This window comes from Sus scrofa, chromosome 15, assembly GCF_000003025.6.
Source record: "Sus scrofa isolate TJ Tabasco breed Duroc chromosome 15, Sscrofa11.1, whole genome shotgun sequence".
Classification (NCBI taxonomy): domain Eukaryota; kingdom Metazoa; phylum Chordata; class Mammalia; order Artiodactyla; family Suidae; genus Sus; species Sus scrofa.
Genome location: NC_010457.5, coordinates 133,219,925 through 133,238,903, shown reverse-complemented (window position 1 = coordinate 133,238,903; position 18,979 = coordinate 133,219,925). Strand labels below are relative to the sequence as shown.

Sequence of the window (18,979 nt, the reverse complement as noted above, 5' to 3'; positions counted from 1 at the left end):
CTCCATATGCCGTGGGAGTGGCCCTAGTAAAAGACAAAAGGACAAAAAAAAAAAAAAAAAAAAAAAAAAAAAAAGCACCAAGCTGAACCTTTCAATATCATGTGGATCTTTTTTTTTCAAATGATCTTTTCATTTCATTCTCACAGAATCATACTGTAAGATGATCACCAAAACTTATCTCACCCTGTGGAGAAATCAATTCCTATTGAATAGAGTTATAATTTGCATATCACCAGCATTTTTCCTCCTCCACACTCTCCCATGGGTATTCACAGGGGTTATGCACGATTCTTACCCATGTCTCTAATTCCACCCATTTCTCTACACATAAGAATCACTGATACTTTTAAAAAGAATAAGTCATGCTAGAAACTTCAATACTCAAATTACTATAATTTGATGTCATAAGCCATCTCACAATCGATCAATATGACAGTGTGTCCCAACACACTAGTTAAGTACTACTGTTTGGGGAAAGAATAAGACAAAACATAAAAGAAATTTTTTTTAATCTACAATTATTTTCAACAAAACTGGATTACTTATAAAAGGTAAGCTCAGAATCATTAGCACAGTTAATTTAATAACCTGAAATGAACATCTTCTCAAAAAGCATTTGGTAAAAACCACTACAATATATTTTTATAAATCTATGTGGAAATTGCCCTAAAAAAGAAAGTAAGATTATACATCAAAAAGACCACACGGGGATCCCATCATGACTCAAGCTGTAAAGAACCCAGCTAGTATCCATGAGGACATGGGTTTGATCCCTGGCCTCGCTCAGTGGATTAAGGATCCGGCGTTGCCGTGAGCTGTGGTATAGGTCACAGACACAGCTTGGATCCTGCGTTGCTGTGGCTGTTGTGTAGGTTGGCAGCTACAGCTCCAATTCAGCCCCTAGCCTGGAACTTTCATATGCCGCAAGTGCGGCCCTAAAAAGCCAAAAAAACAAAAAAAAACAAAAAAAAACAAAAAAAAGCATATATATATATATATATATATATATATATATATATATATGTCTTGCAGAGAACACAGAGGCCTACAAAGTCAAATCAAGTAAATTCTAATGGTTGTATACATCATCCCTGGTTTCACACAATAAAGCCCTCAAATAACCATGGAATTCTAAATGTGAGCAATGCTACAACCCCATCTACTGGAGAGATGCAGGAAATTGAGTCAATTTTTAATAAAGGTATTGTCTGTGAGCCTCTGTAAGAACAAATACCATGGAAGTACAGATAAAAAATACTTCAAACAGTTGAAAAGCCTTACCTACATCTTTTCGTCCTGGTTTTTCAAAACGTCTGTCACCCCTAAAAAGGTAAAATAAGTTTCAAACAAGACTTGAGAGTAATACAGATTTCTCATCCATGACACCCATTTTCCTATCTTTCTTTAATAGGACTTCTTTTTCAAATTATAAAACAAATATATGGTTATTGCCTAACGTCTGGAAAATACAAAAAAAAGTGCAAAGGTGAAAAAATATCCACCGTCTCACTTACAAAAGCTAGCTTCTAAAGACCTAGGACTTTTAATTATTTTTAATTTATTTTTAATTATTTTTTAGATTAGATACATGTTTTATTGTAGGTATCCACTGTACACAGCCTTGTACAGTGCTTTTAGAATGTGATTTTACACATCATTAAAGATTTTCAAAATCACCCTAACCTTAATGGTTATACAGTATACCTTTTTCTGGACAGGCCATTACATAAGAAACCACACTGATGTTAAGCTGTTTCATTATTTTACATATTTTTATAGTGGAATCTTCACATATACAGACCTGCCTTTGCTCATAACAAGCAACACAGAGAAGATGCTTTAACAGCAACAATCAATAAAAGGAAAATACCTCCCACTGAGTGCTAATCAAATAGCAAATCTAATTAACTATTAAATATCCATCCTGGCACTAAAATATTAACCTATTTACCTAGAATCCTTCTTCCTTTAAATAAAGATCATTTAAACATTTCTAACGTAATTGATATTCAATAATTAACAGCATTTTTTAAATGCAATCTTGTACCTGTACAAAGAGTCTTCTCCTCTGCAGAAAGCAGAAAAGAAGTACGCTTTTTATACCAAGATGTGGATCCTGCAGTTACCTTTCCTCCCAGCTCTGCGACCTATGCATTTCCCTGCCACCTCCTCGACCAAACACACCCTCCACTTCATCAAAGCTTCTTTGGTAGAAACCACATTCACCTCTGCCTCTACCTGAAAATAAGAAAACAGAAAAAATGACAGGTGTCAGAATTTGGCAAAGTTCAACACCAAGGACTGATCTCTGAACTTCTGTCTACACACAAAGTAGGATGTCTACATTTAAATCCTTATCCAGACCCACTGGATCGGGGAGACCGATGGTGGCACCAAAGTAGCTAGACCACAGCAAGATGAAAAATTTAAGTTAGAAAACTGTGTAAGAGTCCCAGTTCCTGTTCTTAACAAGAAATAGTATGAAGGAGTTCTCACTGTGGTGCAGTGGGTTAAGAATCCAACCTCAGCGGCTCGGGTCACTGCAGGGGCATGGTTCGATCCCTGGCCTGTTGCAGTGGGTTAAAGGATACAGCGTTGCTGCAGCTGTGACACAGAGTGCAGCTGTGGGTTACATTCAATCCATAGCACCAGAACTTCCATATTCTGAGAGTGCAGCCATAAGAAAAAAAAAAAAAAAAAGAAATAGTATCAATACTAAACTCCTTAAAAATTTCAATGGTGAAATTCTAAGATCAATAAACCATCACTATCTATCAAACCTTTTACTGAATTTTCAACAAAAATAGAAGATAATAAAAAAAAAAATAGAAGATATACAGAGTCTGAGAAGAGATAAAGAACAAAAGCCAAGAACAAATGTTTAATTTTTCTAACTCTAGAGAAAAGTGGGTTTTTTTGTTTGGTTGGTTTTTTTTTTTTTTTTTTTGTCTTTTTAGGGCCTCACTCATAGCATATGGAAGTTCCCAGGCCAGGGGTCAAATTGGAGCTACAGCTGCCAGCCTACACCACAGCAAGAGCAATGTGGGATCCAAGCCACATACATCTGCAACCTACACCACAGCTCACAGAAACGCTGGATCCTTAACCCACTGAGTAAGGCCAGAGATAGAACCTGTGTCCTCATGGATACTAGTCAGATTCATTTCTGCTGAGCCATGATGGGAACTCCAAAAAGATAATTTAATAGGATAAACTCTAACCTACCAATTTTATGAACTAACTCCTTAAAAGGATATTCTACAGCAACCAAAGGCATTCTTTCCCACGTGCTCAAATCTGAAAGAAAAATATCAAGCAGCACTAAATTCAAACCACTGGTCTGGTAAGAACGTGTGGATGTAGGATTTAGAAGCTCCAGTGGTTCAAGGGTAAACTGGCCATTAACGAAGGCAATTTGTTGGTTACAACTATCAAAATCTGACTCCACAATTCTAACTAGAACTTAACCTAACAGAAATACTCACACAAATATGCAAATACATATACATATGAAGATGTTGCAATTTAAAAAAAGTAAAATAAAGCACTGGCTAGATAAATTCTGATAAAATGATTCAGCAGAACACTAGGAAGTTACAGAAGATAAAGTACTGGCATTAAATCTACATTATTCCATTGAGTGATGAAAGTATGCCAAAGAACAATAAATTAAAAAAAAAAAGATTCCGTGCATATAATGACATGGCTGCAGAGTTAGGATAAGTAAGGATATAAATGCCGCGTCTGGGGGCAGAAGGCAGTGTGCACTTTCAGCTTTACACTTTCCGTCTAGCGTGAGGATTTCCCAACAATGCACACCATTTGTATCCAATGCACAGGTTAGAAAACCTTCTGGGAGGGGGGTGGGGGGAGACCAGGGGTGTATTTACGCTTAGAAGTTTAGCCATTACCCCTAGACAGACTTCTCCAACAGCATAAAACCACCCAAAGACAAATGATAATGAATCTTGAATAAGAGCATGAACACATTCCAAAGCTAAATGTAACTGAATTAAATAATTACTTCAAATATCCATGCAGTATTTCTACTTCTTAGTTATAATTTATCAAGAATTGACTTAGAATACAAATGTACTTCTCTCTGACCTTATTATGAAATACAAAAATAATGGACAGAATTTTATTTTATCTGAGGAACAATGTGTACTCTCTTAACTAGTCCAAGTATCAATTTCTTCACCTGTGAAATGCAAGTGAGGACTAGGGTTGAAATGTAATAAAGTTACCTTCCAGTTGAATCAACTTAAAGTCAATTCCCAGTTTCCATACCTCTATCAGTAGGAAATACACACATTTTATTTAAGATCCTAACACCGTGTTAATACAAACTATTGTATAACACTGGAATGAATCCCCTACAATGACGGTTTTTAGGGTAAAAGAAAAAAGTTCCCTGTCTTTTTAGAGAACAATGTTCTCAAGAAAACCATTAAGTACACAGCACCTTGAAAAAGTGTTCTATCTGGAAACATATGAATATGAGAATAGCCTTCAAGCTGCCGGAAAAATAAGCAATCCACGAACAAAGCATTTTCTGCCAGTTACTTCGAGCATTGCACTGGTCCTCCTTATGAGTCTAAAGCCTTATAAATGGGCACAAAAAAAGAATCAGATTCTACAGCTTTCCAGCCTATAAAACGTAAAGAACAATCTTCAAAGCACAAGGCCCATAATCATCCATAAATGTCACTCCCATATAAGGAGGAGCAAGTAAACACAACATAGTGAATCTTTCATAAAGCTAAACTTAAAAGACTATGCTATTAGACTTGTGGTTACCCAAGAGGAGGGGATGTGGCAGGGGGTGGGTTGGGAGTTTGGGATTAGCAGATGAAAACTATTACACATACAATGGATGAAAAACAACGTTCTACTGTATAACACAGAGAACTATATTTAAGATCCTGTGATAAACCATAAGGGAAAAGAATATGAAAAAGCATACATGAAACCGATTCACTTTGCTGTACACCAGAAACTGACCCAACATTATAAATCAACTAAACTTCAACCTGTCGTGGCACAGCAGAAACAAATCCAACTAGGAACCATGAGGTTTCGGGTTCAATCCCTGGTCTCTCTCAGTGGGTTAAGAAGCCGGCATTGCCGAGAGCTGTGGTCTATGTCACAGACACAGCTCGGATCTGGCGCTGCTGTGGCTGTGGTGTAGGCCGGCAGCTGTATGTTGCTCCAATTAGACCCCTAGCCTGGGAATCCCCATATGCCACAGGTGCGGCCCTAAAAAGCCAAAAATAAACAAAGATAAATTTTTAAAAATAATAAGTAAATAAATAAAAGACTACCCTAGGAGTTCCCACTGTGGCTCAGATGCAACAAACCCAACTAGTATCCATGAGGACACGGGTTCCATCCCTGGCCTCGCTTAGTGGGTTAAGGATCCAGCGTTGCTATGAGCTATGGTGTAGGTCGTAGACGAGGCTCAGATGCTGCATTGCTGTGGCTGTGGTGTAGACCGGCAATTACAGCTCTGATTCGACCCCTAGCCTGGGAACTTCCATATGTCACTAGTGAGGCCCTAAAAAGACACACACACACACATACAAAGACTATCCTATTGTCTGAGATTTCACCTTATTCTTTGGGGGATTAAAATATACTTTCTTTATATAATGAAGAAGAGTGGCTGACAGCTATATAGATATGGTGTATTGTTAAATGTCTCAACTAGATAAAACAGATGACAAATTTGTATTACTTCATTTGTTTATTTAAATTTTACTAGTTCTTGGGAGTTCTGTCATGGCTTAGTGGTTAACGAATCTGACTAGGAACCATGAGGTTGTAGGTTTGATCCCTGTCCTTGCTCAGTGGGTTAAGGATCTGGCGTTGCCATGAGCTGTGGTGTAGGCCACAGATGCGACTTGGATCTGGCGTTGCTGTGGCTGTGGTGTAGGCAGGCAGCTACAGCTCTGATTAGACCTCTAGCCTGGGAACCTCCACATGCTGTGGGTGCAGCCCTAAAATGACAAAAAGCCAAAAAAAAAAAAAAAAAAAAAATTTACTAGTTCTTGATACTCAGAAGTCTGAAAGTCAGTCAATTTTCACATCAAAGTTTTCTCAAGTTGAAAACAGCCAACATAATCATCAAGTTAGCTCTGCTCATGGGGAAGGAAAAAAAAAGCCACACTAATCACTTTATTTAACCAACAAGTTAAAATTAAGTAATAAGTGATATAAGTAAAATTAAGTAATAAGTGAAGAAAACAATCAAAAAGAATCGCAGTTGGGACAGTGGTGTGAAGCAGTATTTTCCACCAAGTCAGTTGGTTCATTTGACTAGTTTTACATCACTCAGGCACATCAATGTTTATTAAGTCACTGCTTTCATCACAGCATCTATCTTTTACACACACCCCATATAAACTCTGAGTGTAAGAGTTCTACCCTATGTGATAAACCCTATACACCTCTAAAAAGACAGAAGGCAGGAGAAATTTAGCAGCCCTTCATTAGTTTCTTGATATGGATTTTTTTTTTTTTGGGGGGGGTCATGCCTGCAGCATGCAAAAGTTCCTAGGCCAAGGACTGAATCTGTGCCACTGCAGTAACCAGAGCCATGGCAGTGACAACACTGGCTACTAAGCGCACTGAGCCACCAGAGAACTGGAATTTTTTTTAAGCCTATTTAGAGATTGGGTGGTATTTGCAAGACACAACACTGGTGGTCACTTGAGGCACAAAAGACAGCTGCTTGTGGGCTGCACTTCTTAATTAACACGATCTTAATAAGATCTCTCAGGATCTGCCCCTGAAAAGCACTAGAGGCAAAGCTGCCTGAGGGCAACCTCATCTCGCTGCCAGCCCAGCGCAGGAAAACACAGGAATCACCCAAGCAGCAGGCCAGGGCCATCCCCAAAACACCACCATCGCCCCGTCAAGAAGCACACATCTCAGATGAATTCTAGACCAACGGAACCTAATCACATGTGGGAACCTAAACGGCTTGTGAACCTCTGAAACACGCTCGTTTAAATCTCACCACCCAGTATCCTGCTGCGAAGGTACTTCTTATGAGTTTTATAGATGATTCCAATAGCTCCTAGGGTCAAACTACAGTTCTAGAGACTGACAAATTCAGAAGGCGCCCAAGGCGGCTGACAGTGCCTGGCCTACAAGCAGTTTCATCAGCCTCTTCATCCACAACGTGCGCGCTCCCACGTTCTGATGACTCCTCAAAGAAACCTCTTCACAGGAAGAGGACAGTTTAACACGACCTCTCTAAGCTACAGGGTGGGTGTAAATTATGCTACTCATAACGCACAAACAACTTGAAGAAAAAAGAATTCAGATACTCCACACTTAGGTGGTGCAATGTGTGGAGACAATGGCCTCTGTCTTTACAGACACGCAATTCTTCCATTTTCAAAAAACCTCTTAAGTTACAAGGTCTATTTAGACTTCTACTATGATTTAACCAACTTGGAGGTAAAATACTACAAACATCAAGATTGCCCTTAAGTATAGAAAAGCAACAAATTCCAAATAGAGAGCAGATATCAGAGAACAGGCAATATCAAAATTAGAATTATTCTTCTTTTAACAAAAATTCTTCTAAGACACAAATCCACAAAATACAAAAGCATAATCTTTTGCTGTTGTTCTACATCTTAAAAAAGCCCTAGTACCGATGAGACAGCTTTTACAAAAGCCTCTCTGGCTGGGGCCACTCCTGGCTTGTGGCCTTTTATAGAGACCCTGTGTCATACAGGCCTGAAGGAACCTGGGGGCTGCTCAAGGCACTTGAGGGAGCTCTGGATCTCTGGTGATGAGGAATAAGGAGACTGAATCTGTGCCAAAGTTAATGAGAGCACCTAGAATCACTCACACTTTGATCTCTAAACCAGAATTACCCTCCTCCTCTCCAAGTCTGGGATTGTGGAGCAACACTGACAAATGGTTCAGAAAATAAATGTTGAGGACATTATTATGCAGTTAATGCGAAAGAGCAGTTGTTTTGCTGATGGGGTTTTTTGGGGGTTCTTTTTTTTTTTTTTTTTTATCTTTTTTTGTCTTTTCTAGGACCGCACCCGCAGCATATGGAGGTTCCCAGGCTAGGGGTCTAATGGAAGCTGTGGCCTGGCCTACGCCACAGCTCACGGCAACGCCAGATCCTTAACCCACTGAGTGAGGCCAGGGATCGAACCTGCAACCTCATGGTTCCTAGTCGGATTCATTAATCACTAAGCCACGACAGGAACTCCCGAAAGAGCAGATTTTTAAAAATCAAAGTACCAAAATATTTTTAAAGTGATTTCCCTATCCTCTTTCTCCACCTCCTCCATTACACTTTTTTCACATGGAAGCTCACCTCGCCCTCTTGAAGAACTTCGACCTCTAGGAGCCCCCACCACTGTTCCTCCTCCTCCTCGTCCTGTCAATCGCAGGACAGCAGCACTATTTACAGACATGGAAAAGTTTCTCTGCCAAAAAAGAAAAGAAAGAAAAAATGGATAAAACAGATAAAAGTGCACGTTGCTCGCACCATCTCCCAACGCGTCTGTAACATGACACCCCATTCCTACTGGCAATGGGAAACCATCACTGCGTGATGCACCAAGATGCTCCACAACCTGGTTTCAGCTGAAAATTTCATATTACATTTCAGGTCAAAAAAAAAAAAAAATAACAACAAACGCCTTACACTGTATTACGTTCTGCGAGGAAATGTTAAACAAACTCTAAACACTACATGTATCTGGAGCCAGAAAGGGCAAATCTAAATCATAATAGATAGAAAATACTTAGTAAAAGAGATCTGGTTTGAAGGGCCCTTCAAATTACTGAAAGGTGGAAATGAGAGGGAGTAACAAAGTCTGAATCAAGAGTAGCATAATAATGAGAAAAACAATTATTTTGCCTCATTCTGCTCACCAACGTGAATTAGCAACTCCAACTAGTATTTAATAAAATGACAGGTATTGGGGTGAATGGGGAAAGGCAAAAGAAGAATCTACCGAAGATCAAGCCACCTTAATGGGTGGAAAGGGAATGCTTAAAAAAATAAAACCCAATCGCTAGATCATTAGCCTGCATTTGCACCCACAGCCAATCTGGAAAGGGGTCAAGTACAACAAGAACAGTAGTGAGTGGGTCTCCTTCAAACACAAAGAGGGAAACAGGAAATCAAGCGGCCTGGGAGCCAAAAATACGTTTAGTTGATACTTCCAGATAAATGGAATACACAGAGCCTAGGAAAAGGTAAAGCAAGAAGCAATTTTAAAAATCTTGAAAAATGACCTATAAAATATCAAAATACCAGGCATCTGAAGGAGAATTTGATGAGAGAGTTTTCTTGTTTCTTTTTTGTTTTGGCTGTAGAAGTTCTGGGGTCAGGGATTGAGCCTGTACCAAGGCAGCAACCCAAGCCACAGCAATGACAGTGCTGGATCCTTAACCCACTGAGCCACCAGGGAACTCCTATAAGAGAGTTTTAAACTCAGAAAATGTTGGAATATAGCCTTAACAGAATATTTCTATACACTTAGAACCTAATAAACATCTATGCAAAAGTGCAGAAGTGTGGTCCAGTGTGGAAAAATCCCATTTCAGCATGGCTGTAGCCCAGGACCCTCCAGGCAAGAGGGATAAGAAGTGAGACTTAAAAAGTTGGGCTGAAACAGAATCCTGCAATTCAACTAATATTTTAGTCCAAATTGTTCTCCACTATTAAGACCTAATTTGCCATTTTGAATCAAAATCAACTGAAATGTGATCTCTTTTTAAGGCCACACCCACAGCATATGGAAGTTCCCAGACTAGCAGTTGAATCAGAGCTGCAGCTGCCAGCCTACGCCACAGCCACAGAAATGTGGTAACCGAGCCAGGCCTGTGACCTACACCACAGCTCACAGCAATGCAGATCCTTAACTCACTAAATGAGGCCAGGGATCAAACCCACATCCTCATGGATACTAGTCAGGTTCATTACCAGAGTCAGGATGGGAGCTCCATGTCTACACCTCTTGCGAAAAAATCAACATGCAATTGGTTTGTTTTAAAACTTCTTTCATTACTGAATTTCTTGTTTTAATATATGGATCATTTTTTTCCTCATTACCTATTACCTGTCCTTTTCGGAATTGCATTCAATGCAATCAATTCAGGTAAATTTTAGAAACTTATCAATGTAAAGAAGTTTTTTCCCTTTGAGTTTTGCAAGTATATAATCATATAATCAAGTAACTTCAAAACTGAAGGCAAAAGATGTAAATGATAATGAAGATACCAAGCTTGATTAACACTATTTCAAACCATATTTTAATAAAACTTAATTTAAAAAAAAAAAAAAGCTGGCTGAATCAAGTATGTTAACTTACCTTTTAGCACAAGGTAGCCAGTGGAGTTACTGAATAATGCCTCTGGGAACACAATTAAGTGAAGACTATGAAGTCCTAAAATTTAGATTAATAGAGTCTAATACTGGAAAAACGGAGGTCAGAGCTAGCGGCCTTATGTACGCCAGGATCTGACACAGCTGAATACCTCATGACCAGAGTGTTCCCCGTGTGACACTCAAAGGCTCCCACCTGCAGAGTTCGGGGAAACTCTCATGCTTTGGTTCATCCTCACTCATTGCAGCTGCAAGTGCAAACTGGTGTAATTTCCAGAAGGCAGTTTCTCAAAGTACATATAAGTACTTTGACACAGTTCCTCTTCTTACACATGTGAAAAACAAACATAAGCTGAAAGACCTTAACTCCAATACTGTTTGTAAAAGCAAAAATGGAAATGAGCTAAGTATTGAAAGGAGCTAATTCAAAAACCATGGTCAGAGGAGTTCCCATCATGGCACAGCGGAAACGAATCTGACTAGGAACCATGAGGTTTCTTTCGGATTCGATCCCTGGCCTCGCTCAGTGGGTTAAGGATCTGGCGTTACCGTGAGCTGTGGTGTAGGTCAAAGATGAGGCTGGGCTCTGGCGTTGCTGTGGCTGTGGTGTAGGCCGGCAGCTACAGCTCCGATTCGCTCTCTAGCCTGGGAACCTCCATATGCCACAGGTGTGGCCTGAAAAGACAAAAAAGACAAAAAAAAAAAAAAAAAAAGTAAAAACCATGGTCAGAGTTCCCACTGTGGTGCAGCCGGTTAAGAACCTGACTAAAGAGGCTTGGGTCACTGCAGAGGACACAGGTTCGATCCCCAGTCCATCACAGTGGGTTAAAGGATCCAGCATTGCCACAGCTGTGGCTCAGGTCACAGCTGCAACTCAGATTCAATCCCCGGCCCAGGAACTTCCATATGCTGTGGGTGCAGCCATAAAAATTAAAACAAAACAAAACAAAAAAACCATAGTCACCTACACAGGGAATTCTATGTAGTTGTTTGGATAAACGCAGCAACTCTATGATTAAGTTGAACCATATAAAATTGCTAACATTCAACCACTCCTGATTCTGAAAACTACAATTTCATAGTCAGCCTAATATACGAAGACATAACGCATAACTGGAGTTAAGAGCATGAAGGGGCTAGGTTGCATTAGAGTGAATTTTAGCTCCCTTATTCCAATTCTCTGTGCCTCATCTTCCTCATCTACACAATGTGAAGAGAAATGCACTTCATGGGTTGTTGCAAGCACTTAACACATTAAGCAATAAGTATTTAAAACAACGTTATGATGCACATTAAAAGCTAAGTATTTGCCACTATCTCCCAAATAGACGCCTGGGTGAAAGCAGTGAAGTGTAGAACTGTGTGCATAGACAGCATGCTACCCCTTGTGTGTATGTGTCTTCAAAAGGACAGATACATAGTGCAGATGTACTGAATACCCTGTGAACAGCACACAAGAAAATGGCAAAAGTGGTTACTCCTGAGGAAGAATAATGGGCAGGGAGAGTTTAGGTGACTCAAAGACCTGCTTTTCACTATATGCGCTTGGTGAATTCTGAATACAGATACATGTACTACCTACTCAAAAATGCTTAAATGAAGTGGCTTTCTTTGATTCAAATAAATAAAATACACCAACCTGGTAGCAGCTACCGAAATCATAGGTGTAATGCACAGTCATGCTTTTCAAACTGAGATAGATATACAAGGGAAATGCCAAACCAAAGAGCAACGGGGATATCTTATGTGAGCATTCACTTTGTTCTAAGCAAACCTTTTACCTACTTATATTTTATATGTGCATACATATGTGCGCGCACACACACACACACACACACACACACACACGAGTATTTGTAGGGGGTAGAGGACCATGCACCAGCAGAAAATTAACTTGCACTTTAAAGACAGACTATTGCTTTCAGGTAACTTTTGGAAATTAAGATATGCGGCGTGAAGCTATCTTAGGTCGTTAGAATTATCTCCCTGATAGAAATAACAGTATGACAACAAAATCAAGAGTTAGTTCAGTCATTCTGGAACTCATTTTGGTGTGTAGTAGTATACACCGAATTTAATTCCTTTTCAAATTTTTAAATCAACAGTTCCCAGCAGCATTTGTTGAATAATGTTTGGTTTTTTAAATGATTTCTGGAGCCTTTAGTTAACACTAACTTCTTAGTGATTTAATTACTCATTTATTTGTATTTATTAAAAATCTATAACGTTTTGGTAAGTAGTAGCAAGTCCTCCTCCCTACTTACTAGAAAACTTTTCTGGCCCATGTAGTCTCTAAAAAAAAAAAAAAAATCCATGAAATCACTTAAGGAAAAATAAAAGTAAATTATTAGACATTTCATAAACAGAAGAATAAGCACAGAAAGACAAACTAGTAAAGTATACAAAAATTAGCTTCTGTATTAAAAAATCATAAAGGAAATTAAATGCAATTTAGAAATTTAGGAAATTTCATAGGCTAGGGTTAAGGCTGGCTCAAGAAAAATATTACTATCCAAAAGAAAAATTGGCAAGGAACAAAAAATTAAAAGAAATATAAATGCAAACAGTTGAGAAGCTCTGCACTGGGGAAATAAGCAATGCAAACTAAAACAAGAGAACGGTATTTTTTTCAATAGAAATTTAAAAAATAGAACAATGCTTAATAAACACCATCACCTGTACAAAAAGAGGGAAACATATTTAATATTTACTTGGAAAAATACCAAAGAAGCTGCTAACACTGACTGCCTTTCAGAAAAGGAGACAGCTGGCTGGGGGAAGGATAAGAGAGAGATTTTCTATTATATACTGTTCTGTAAATTTTTACATTTAAACTCTATGATTTATTGCTTATTCAAAATTAATGAATAAAAACATGGCAAAAACAGAGTTCCTGTTGTGGCGCAGCAGAAACAAACCAGACTAGTATCCATGAGGATATGGGTTCGATCCTTGACCATGCTCAGTGGGTTAAGGATCCAGCAGTGCTGTGAGCTGTGGTGTAGATAATAGACGAGGCTCAGATCCCCAGCTGCTGTGGCTATGGTGTACCTGGCAGCTATAGCTCCAATTTGAGCCCTAGCCTGGGAACTTCCATATGTTGTGGGTATGGTCCTAAAAAATGCATATATATGGCAAAAATAAAGGTAAAATGCTACAGATATGGCAAAAGTGAAATAAAAGAAACATCCTCCTTCAAAGTTTCTTTAAAGCAATTCAGCTGTATGGAGTGATTTGGTTTTATTTCTGAACTTTTGATTCTAATCGGCTCATGAATATGTCTATCTTTAAGCCACAGTTTTGATTACTGTAGTTCTGCAGTTAAGTTCTGAAACTGGGAAGTATAGGTAATCCAGCTTTGTTCTTCTTTTTCAAAAGAGCCCTACTCAGGGTCTCTTGCAATTCCATATGCATTTTAGGATCAGCTCATCAATTTCTACCCAAAAAGTCAGAGGGATTTTGATGGGGACTGTACTGAGAGTGTGGACAGAGTAACAATATTGTCTTTGAAGGCTTAATAAATGGGGATGCTTTCCGCTTATTTAGGTCTTCTTTAATTGCTTTCAATAGTGTTTTATACTTTTGATTGTAAAAGTTTTATACCTCCTTAAATTTATTTCTAAGTATTTTGTTGATACTAATGAAATTTTAATTTCCTCTGCAAATTGTCCATTGCTAGTATATAAAAATATAACTGATTTTTCTTTGTTGATTCTACACAACTGTGCTGTATTAATTTATTGGTGCTAATAGTTAATTTCGTTGATTTTTTTTAGGATTTTCCATAGGTAGGATCATATCTGCAAACTGAGATGTTTACTTCTTCACTTACAGTTTTGACCCTTATTTCTTTTTTTTTTTTTTTTGTCTTTTTGCTGTTTCTTTGGGCCACTCCCGTGGCACATGGAGGTTCCCAGGCTAGGGGTCGAATCGGAGCTGTAGCCACCGGCCTACGCCAGAGCCACAGCAACACGGGATCCAAGCCGTGTCTGCGACCTACACCACAGCTCACAGCAACGCCGGATCGTTAACCCACTGAGCAGGGGCAGGGATCGAACCCGCAACCTCATGGTTCCTAGTCGGATTCGTTAACCGCTGCGCCACGACAGCAACTCCTTGACCCTTATTTCTTTTTGTCACCTAACTGCTTTGGCTAAAATTTTCAGTATAGTATCAGTAGTGAAAGCTGGCATCTTTGTCTTACTCCTGATCTCAGGGGAAAAGCTTTCAGTCTTTTTTTTTTTTTGGCCACACCTGCAGCATGTGGAAATTCCCAGGCCAGGGACTGAATCCAAGCCACAGTTGCAACCTATGCCACAGCTGCAGCCAACACAAGATCCTTAACCCACTGTGCCAGAGTGAGGATCAAACCCACGCCTCCACAGCAACTCAAGATGCAGAGACCTGAGTCCTTAACCCACTGCACCACAGCAAGAAATCCAGTTTTCAGTCTTTCATCACTGAGTATGACGCTGGCTGTGGGTTTTTCATAAATGCCCATAATTATAAAATTCCTTTCTAGTCCTAGTTCACTAAGTGGTTTATCATGAAAGGGTGCTGAATTTTGCCAAACACTTTTTCTGTGACAAATAAGATGATTAAGTGTAGGGTTTTTTTTTTTTTTTTTTGTCATTCTATTAATGTGGTATGTTACGTTGATGTTATGTTGCACCACCCTTGCATTCTGGGGATAAGCCCCACTTGGCCATAGTGTATAATCCTTTTAGTACGCTGTTGGATTCAGTCTGTATTGATACATTTTATCAACTAAAGATATACAAAGAGGAGTTCCCGTCATGGCGCAGTGGTTAACGAATCCGACTAGGAACCATGAGGATGCAGGTTCGGCCCCTGCCCTTGCTCAGTGGGTTAACAATCCGGCGTTGCCGTGAGCTGTGGTGTAGGTCGCAGACGCGGCTCGGATCCCGTGTTGCTGTGGCTCTGGTGTAGGCTGGGGGCTACAGCTCCGATTCGACCCCTAGCCTGGGAACCTCCGTATGCCGCAGGAGCGGCCCAAAGAAATAGCAAAAAGACAAAAAAAAAAAAAAAAAAGATATACAAAGAAAATAGACTGCTTAACATACTAAATGTTAACAAGTAATTATCTCTACATGGTGAGTTTACAGGTAAAATTTTCCTCTTTGTATGTTTCTGTATTTTCTACAGTGAATATGAGTGCCTTTTACAGCAAAATGATGATAATAATAATAGCACTATTTTACTGATTTTAAAGAATATATAATAGTAAAATCAACACAAAAAAACAATCCAATAGAACAATGGACAAAGGACAATCAAAAACCATAAAGGCCCATAAACATACGAAGAGATGCTGAACCTTACTAGTAACATATGAAACACAAATTAAAAACAACTATAAACAGCCATCATTTCAGCCAAAGTTTTAAAATCCAGACCTGGAAGACTGCATAAAAATAAGACCTCTCATACGCTGCCGCTGCCAGTGAGAATGCACATGCCTATAGATACTAAAGTTGCAATACCTAGTAAAGTTTACAAAGTTTAAAAAAACAAACAGCCAACTCAGTCACTCCACTTTTTCAACACATTATAGGACCCATAGCCTAGAACCTCCATGTGCCATGGGTGTGCCCTAAAAAGGCCAAAAAAAAAAGTGTTTTAAACCAAATATAATGGAAAAAATAAAAATCATTTAAAAAAGATTTTTTAAAAATCTAACCATAAATATCTCATAATACTGTAAATAAAAGCAGCATTGTGTTAAAAAAAAAAAAAGAGCCAACTTCAGTCACTCCACTTTTTCAACATGTTCTAAGAATGCTTACTTAGCATTGTTAGTAATAGCAAAAAATGAAAACAAACTAAATATCCAACTGGAGGATATTGGAAAAACTGGATTTTCTCACATAAAATACTATACAGCAGAGATGAACAAACTCTTGATATATGTATGAATACAGATAAATCTAAACATCATTACTGAAAGAAAAAAGCAAGCTGGAGAATATAACCTATAGTACGCTATCTTCAACAAAAAGTTTATAACCCATTTGCATATGGATATAGTAATATGAAATGAAAATATTAAAACACTGAAGGCAAAAGTAATCCAATGCATAGTCATCTCTGGGAATGAAGGAAGGGGTACACCCCAGGCAGTCTCAAATGTATGAGAAGTTCTATTTCTTAAACCAAACAGAAAGATGTACATATAGCGTAATCTTAAGATTTGACACACCTGAACTGAAAATATTCCGGTATTTATCAAAATATTCTCTATACATCATTTGAAAGACTTCATAATAAAACTATTTTTGAGGAAAATTAAACCAAAATATAACCAGATGTAAATTTTTTTAAAGGAAATTTTAGTTTTGAAAAGGAAGTTTTGAAAAGGAAGTTTTCAGCAATCACTGGAGACAGAAGCCTTCATTTCCTGTGTACCCCTTACAGCAATAACACCTTTTGGTCAATGAAAATATCTGCTGATGACCTTAGATGACACTGGGTTTCATGAGTAAAGATGAAACTAACCTGATTTAGGAAAAACCATAAACAAAACAAATTTGCTTATCAAAGTTTGATGCTGGAGTTCTATCATGGCACAGCAGTAACATGAGGATGTGGGTTCAATCCCTGGCCTTGCTCAGTGGGTTAAGGATCTAGTGTTGCTGTGAGTTGTGGTATAGGTTGCAGACGCAGCTCAGATTTCACATTGCTATGGCTATGGTGTAGGCTGGGTGGCTGCAGCTCCGATTGGACCCCTATCCTAGGAACTTCCATGTGCAGCAGGTGTGAACCTAAAAAGACAAAAAAAAAAAAAAGTATGGTGCTGAAGATCACCAAGATTGATATAAAAAAGGGGGGGGGTCCCTTCATTGCTCAGCGGTTAATGTTAATTGGTGCAACCACTATAGAAAACAGTATGGAGATTCCTCAAAAAACTAAAATATTTGATCCAGCAATCCCACTCCTGGGCATCCATCCAGAGAAAACCATGATTCGAAAAGATACATGTATTCCAATGTTCATTTTGACACTAGATATAATAGCCAAGACATGGAAGCAACCTAAATGTCCACTGACAGAGGAGAGGATAAAGAAGATGTGGTCCATATACACAATGGAATATTACGCAGCCGTAAAAAGGAAAGAAATGCTGGAGAGGGTATGGAGAAAAGGGAACCCTCCTACACTGTTGGTGGGAATATAAATCGGTATGACCACTACGGAAAACAAAATGGAGGTACCTCAGAAAACTAAACATAGAACTACCAGATGAACCCTGCAATGCCACTCTTGGGCATATATCCAAACAAAACTTTCCTTGAAAAAGATACATGCACCCATATGTTCACTGTAGCACTATTCACAATAGCTAAGACATGGAAGCAACCTAAAAATGTCCATCAAAAGATGAATGGATTAAGATGTGATATACTCAGCCATAAAAAAGAACAAACTAATGCCATTTGCAGCAACATGGATGGAACTAGAGACTCTCACACTAAGTGAAGTAAGTCAGAAAGAGAAAGACAAATATCATATGATATCACTTATATCTGGAATCTAATATAGAACAAGTAAACCTTTCCACGGAAAAGAAACTCATGGATTTGGAGAACAGACTTGTGGTTGCCAAGGAGGAGATGGAGGGAGTGGGGTGGACTGGGAATCAGGGGTTAACAGATGGAAACTATTGCCTTTGGAGTGGATCAGCAATGAGATCTGGCTGTATACCACTAGGAACTATATCTAGTCACTCATGATGTAGCACAATGGAGGATAATGTGAGAAAAAAAATGTATATATGTAAGTGTGACTGGGTCACTTTGCTGTTCAGTAGAAAATTGACAGAACACTGTAAAAATTACTAAAAAAAAAAAAAAAAAAAAAAAAAAGGAGTTCCCACCATGGCTCAGTGGAAACGAATCCAACTAGGAAACATGAGGTTGTGGGTTCAACCTGGCCTTGATGAGTGCCTTAAGGATTTGGCGTTGCTGTGAGCTGTGGCGTAGTTTACAGATGCGGCTTGGATCTTGCGTTGCTGTGGCTGTGGTGTAGGCCGGCAGCTACAGCTCCAATTTGACCCCTAGCCTGGGAACCTCCATATGCCTCAGGTGTGCCCCCCGCAAAAAAAGAGACAAATTTAAATAAATAAATAAATATAAAAAGTAGTGTTTAATACACGTAAAAATAAAGAATAAAAAAGAAAGAAATAATGGCATTTGCAGAAACATGGATGGACCTAGAAATTACTATGCTAAGTGAAGTTAGTCAGACAGAGAGACACCAATGTCATATGCTATCACTTATATGTGGAATCAAAAAAAAAAGGATACAATGTACTTTGCAGAACAGATACCGACTCACAGACTTTGAAAAGCTTATGGTTTCCAAAGGAGACAGGTTGGGGGGTGAGGGGGATGGACGGGGGGTTTGGGATGGAAATGCTCTAAAACTGGGTTGTGACAATCACTGAACAACTATAAATGCAATTAAATTCATTGAGTTAAAAAAAGAGTGGCATTCCAACATTCCAACAAAGCTCTTATTTCTCCATTTTAACACAATCACCACAGTTCCTTGAAATCAGAAACTCTTATTATTTGTCTATTGACACAG

The 18,979-nt window shown here is 38.8% G+C and overlaps 1 protein-coding gene across 9 annotated transcripts in view; it reads right to left on the bottom strand.

Moving 5' to 3' along the window:
* GIGYF2 (GRB10 interacting GYF protein 2) overlaps positions 1–18,979 on the bottom strand; it is a 132,670-nt gene that overhangs the window by 74,404 nt on the left and 39,287 nt on the right. For 6 of the 9 annotated variants that reach the window (XM_021075627.1, XM_021075631.1, XM_021075628.1 and 3 more), the window contains 3 exons: positions 8,351–8,462; positions 2,127–2,238; positions 1,282–1,322 (listed from right to left, as the gene is read on the bottom strand). In XM_021075627.1, the coding sequence (XP_020931286.1) occupies positions 1,282–1,322; positions 2,127–2,238; positions 8,351–8,462 (265 nt within the window). The remainder of the gene's footprint in view (positions 1–1,281; positions 1,323–2,126; positions 2,239–8,350; positions 8,463–18,979) is intronic. The other 3 variants (XM_021075634.1, XM_021075633.1, XM_021075632.1) reach the window with 2 other exon arrangements.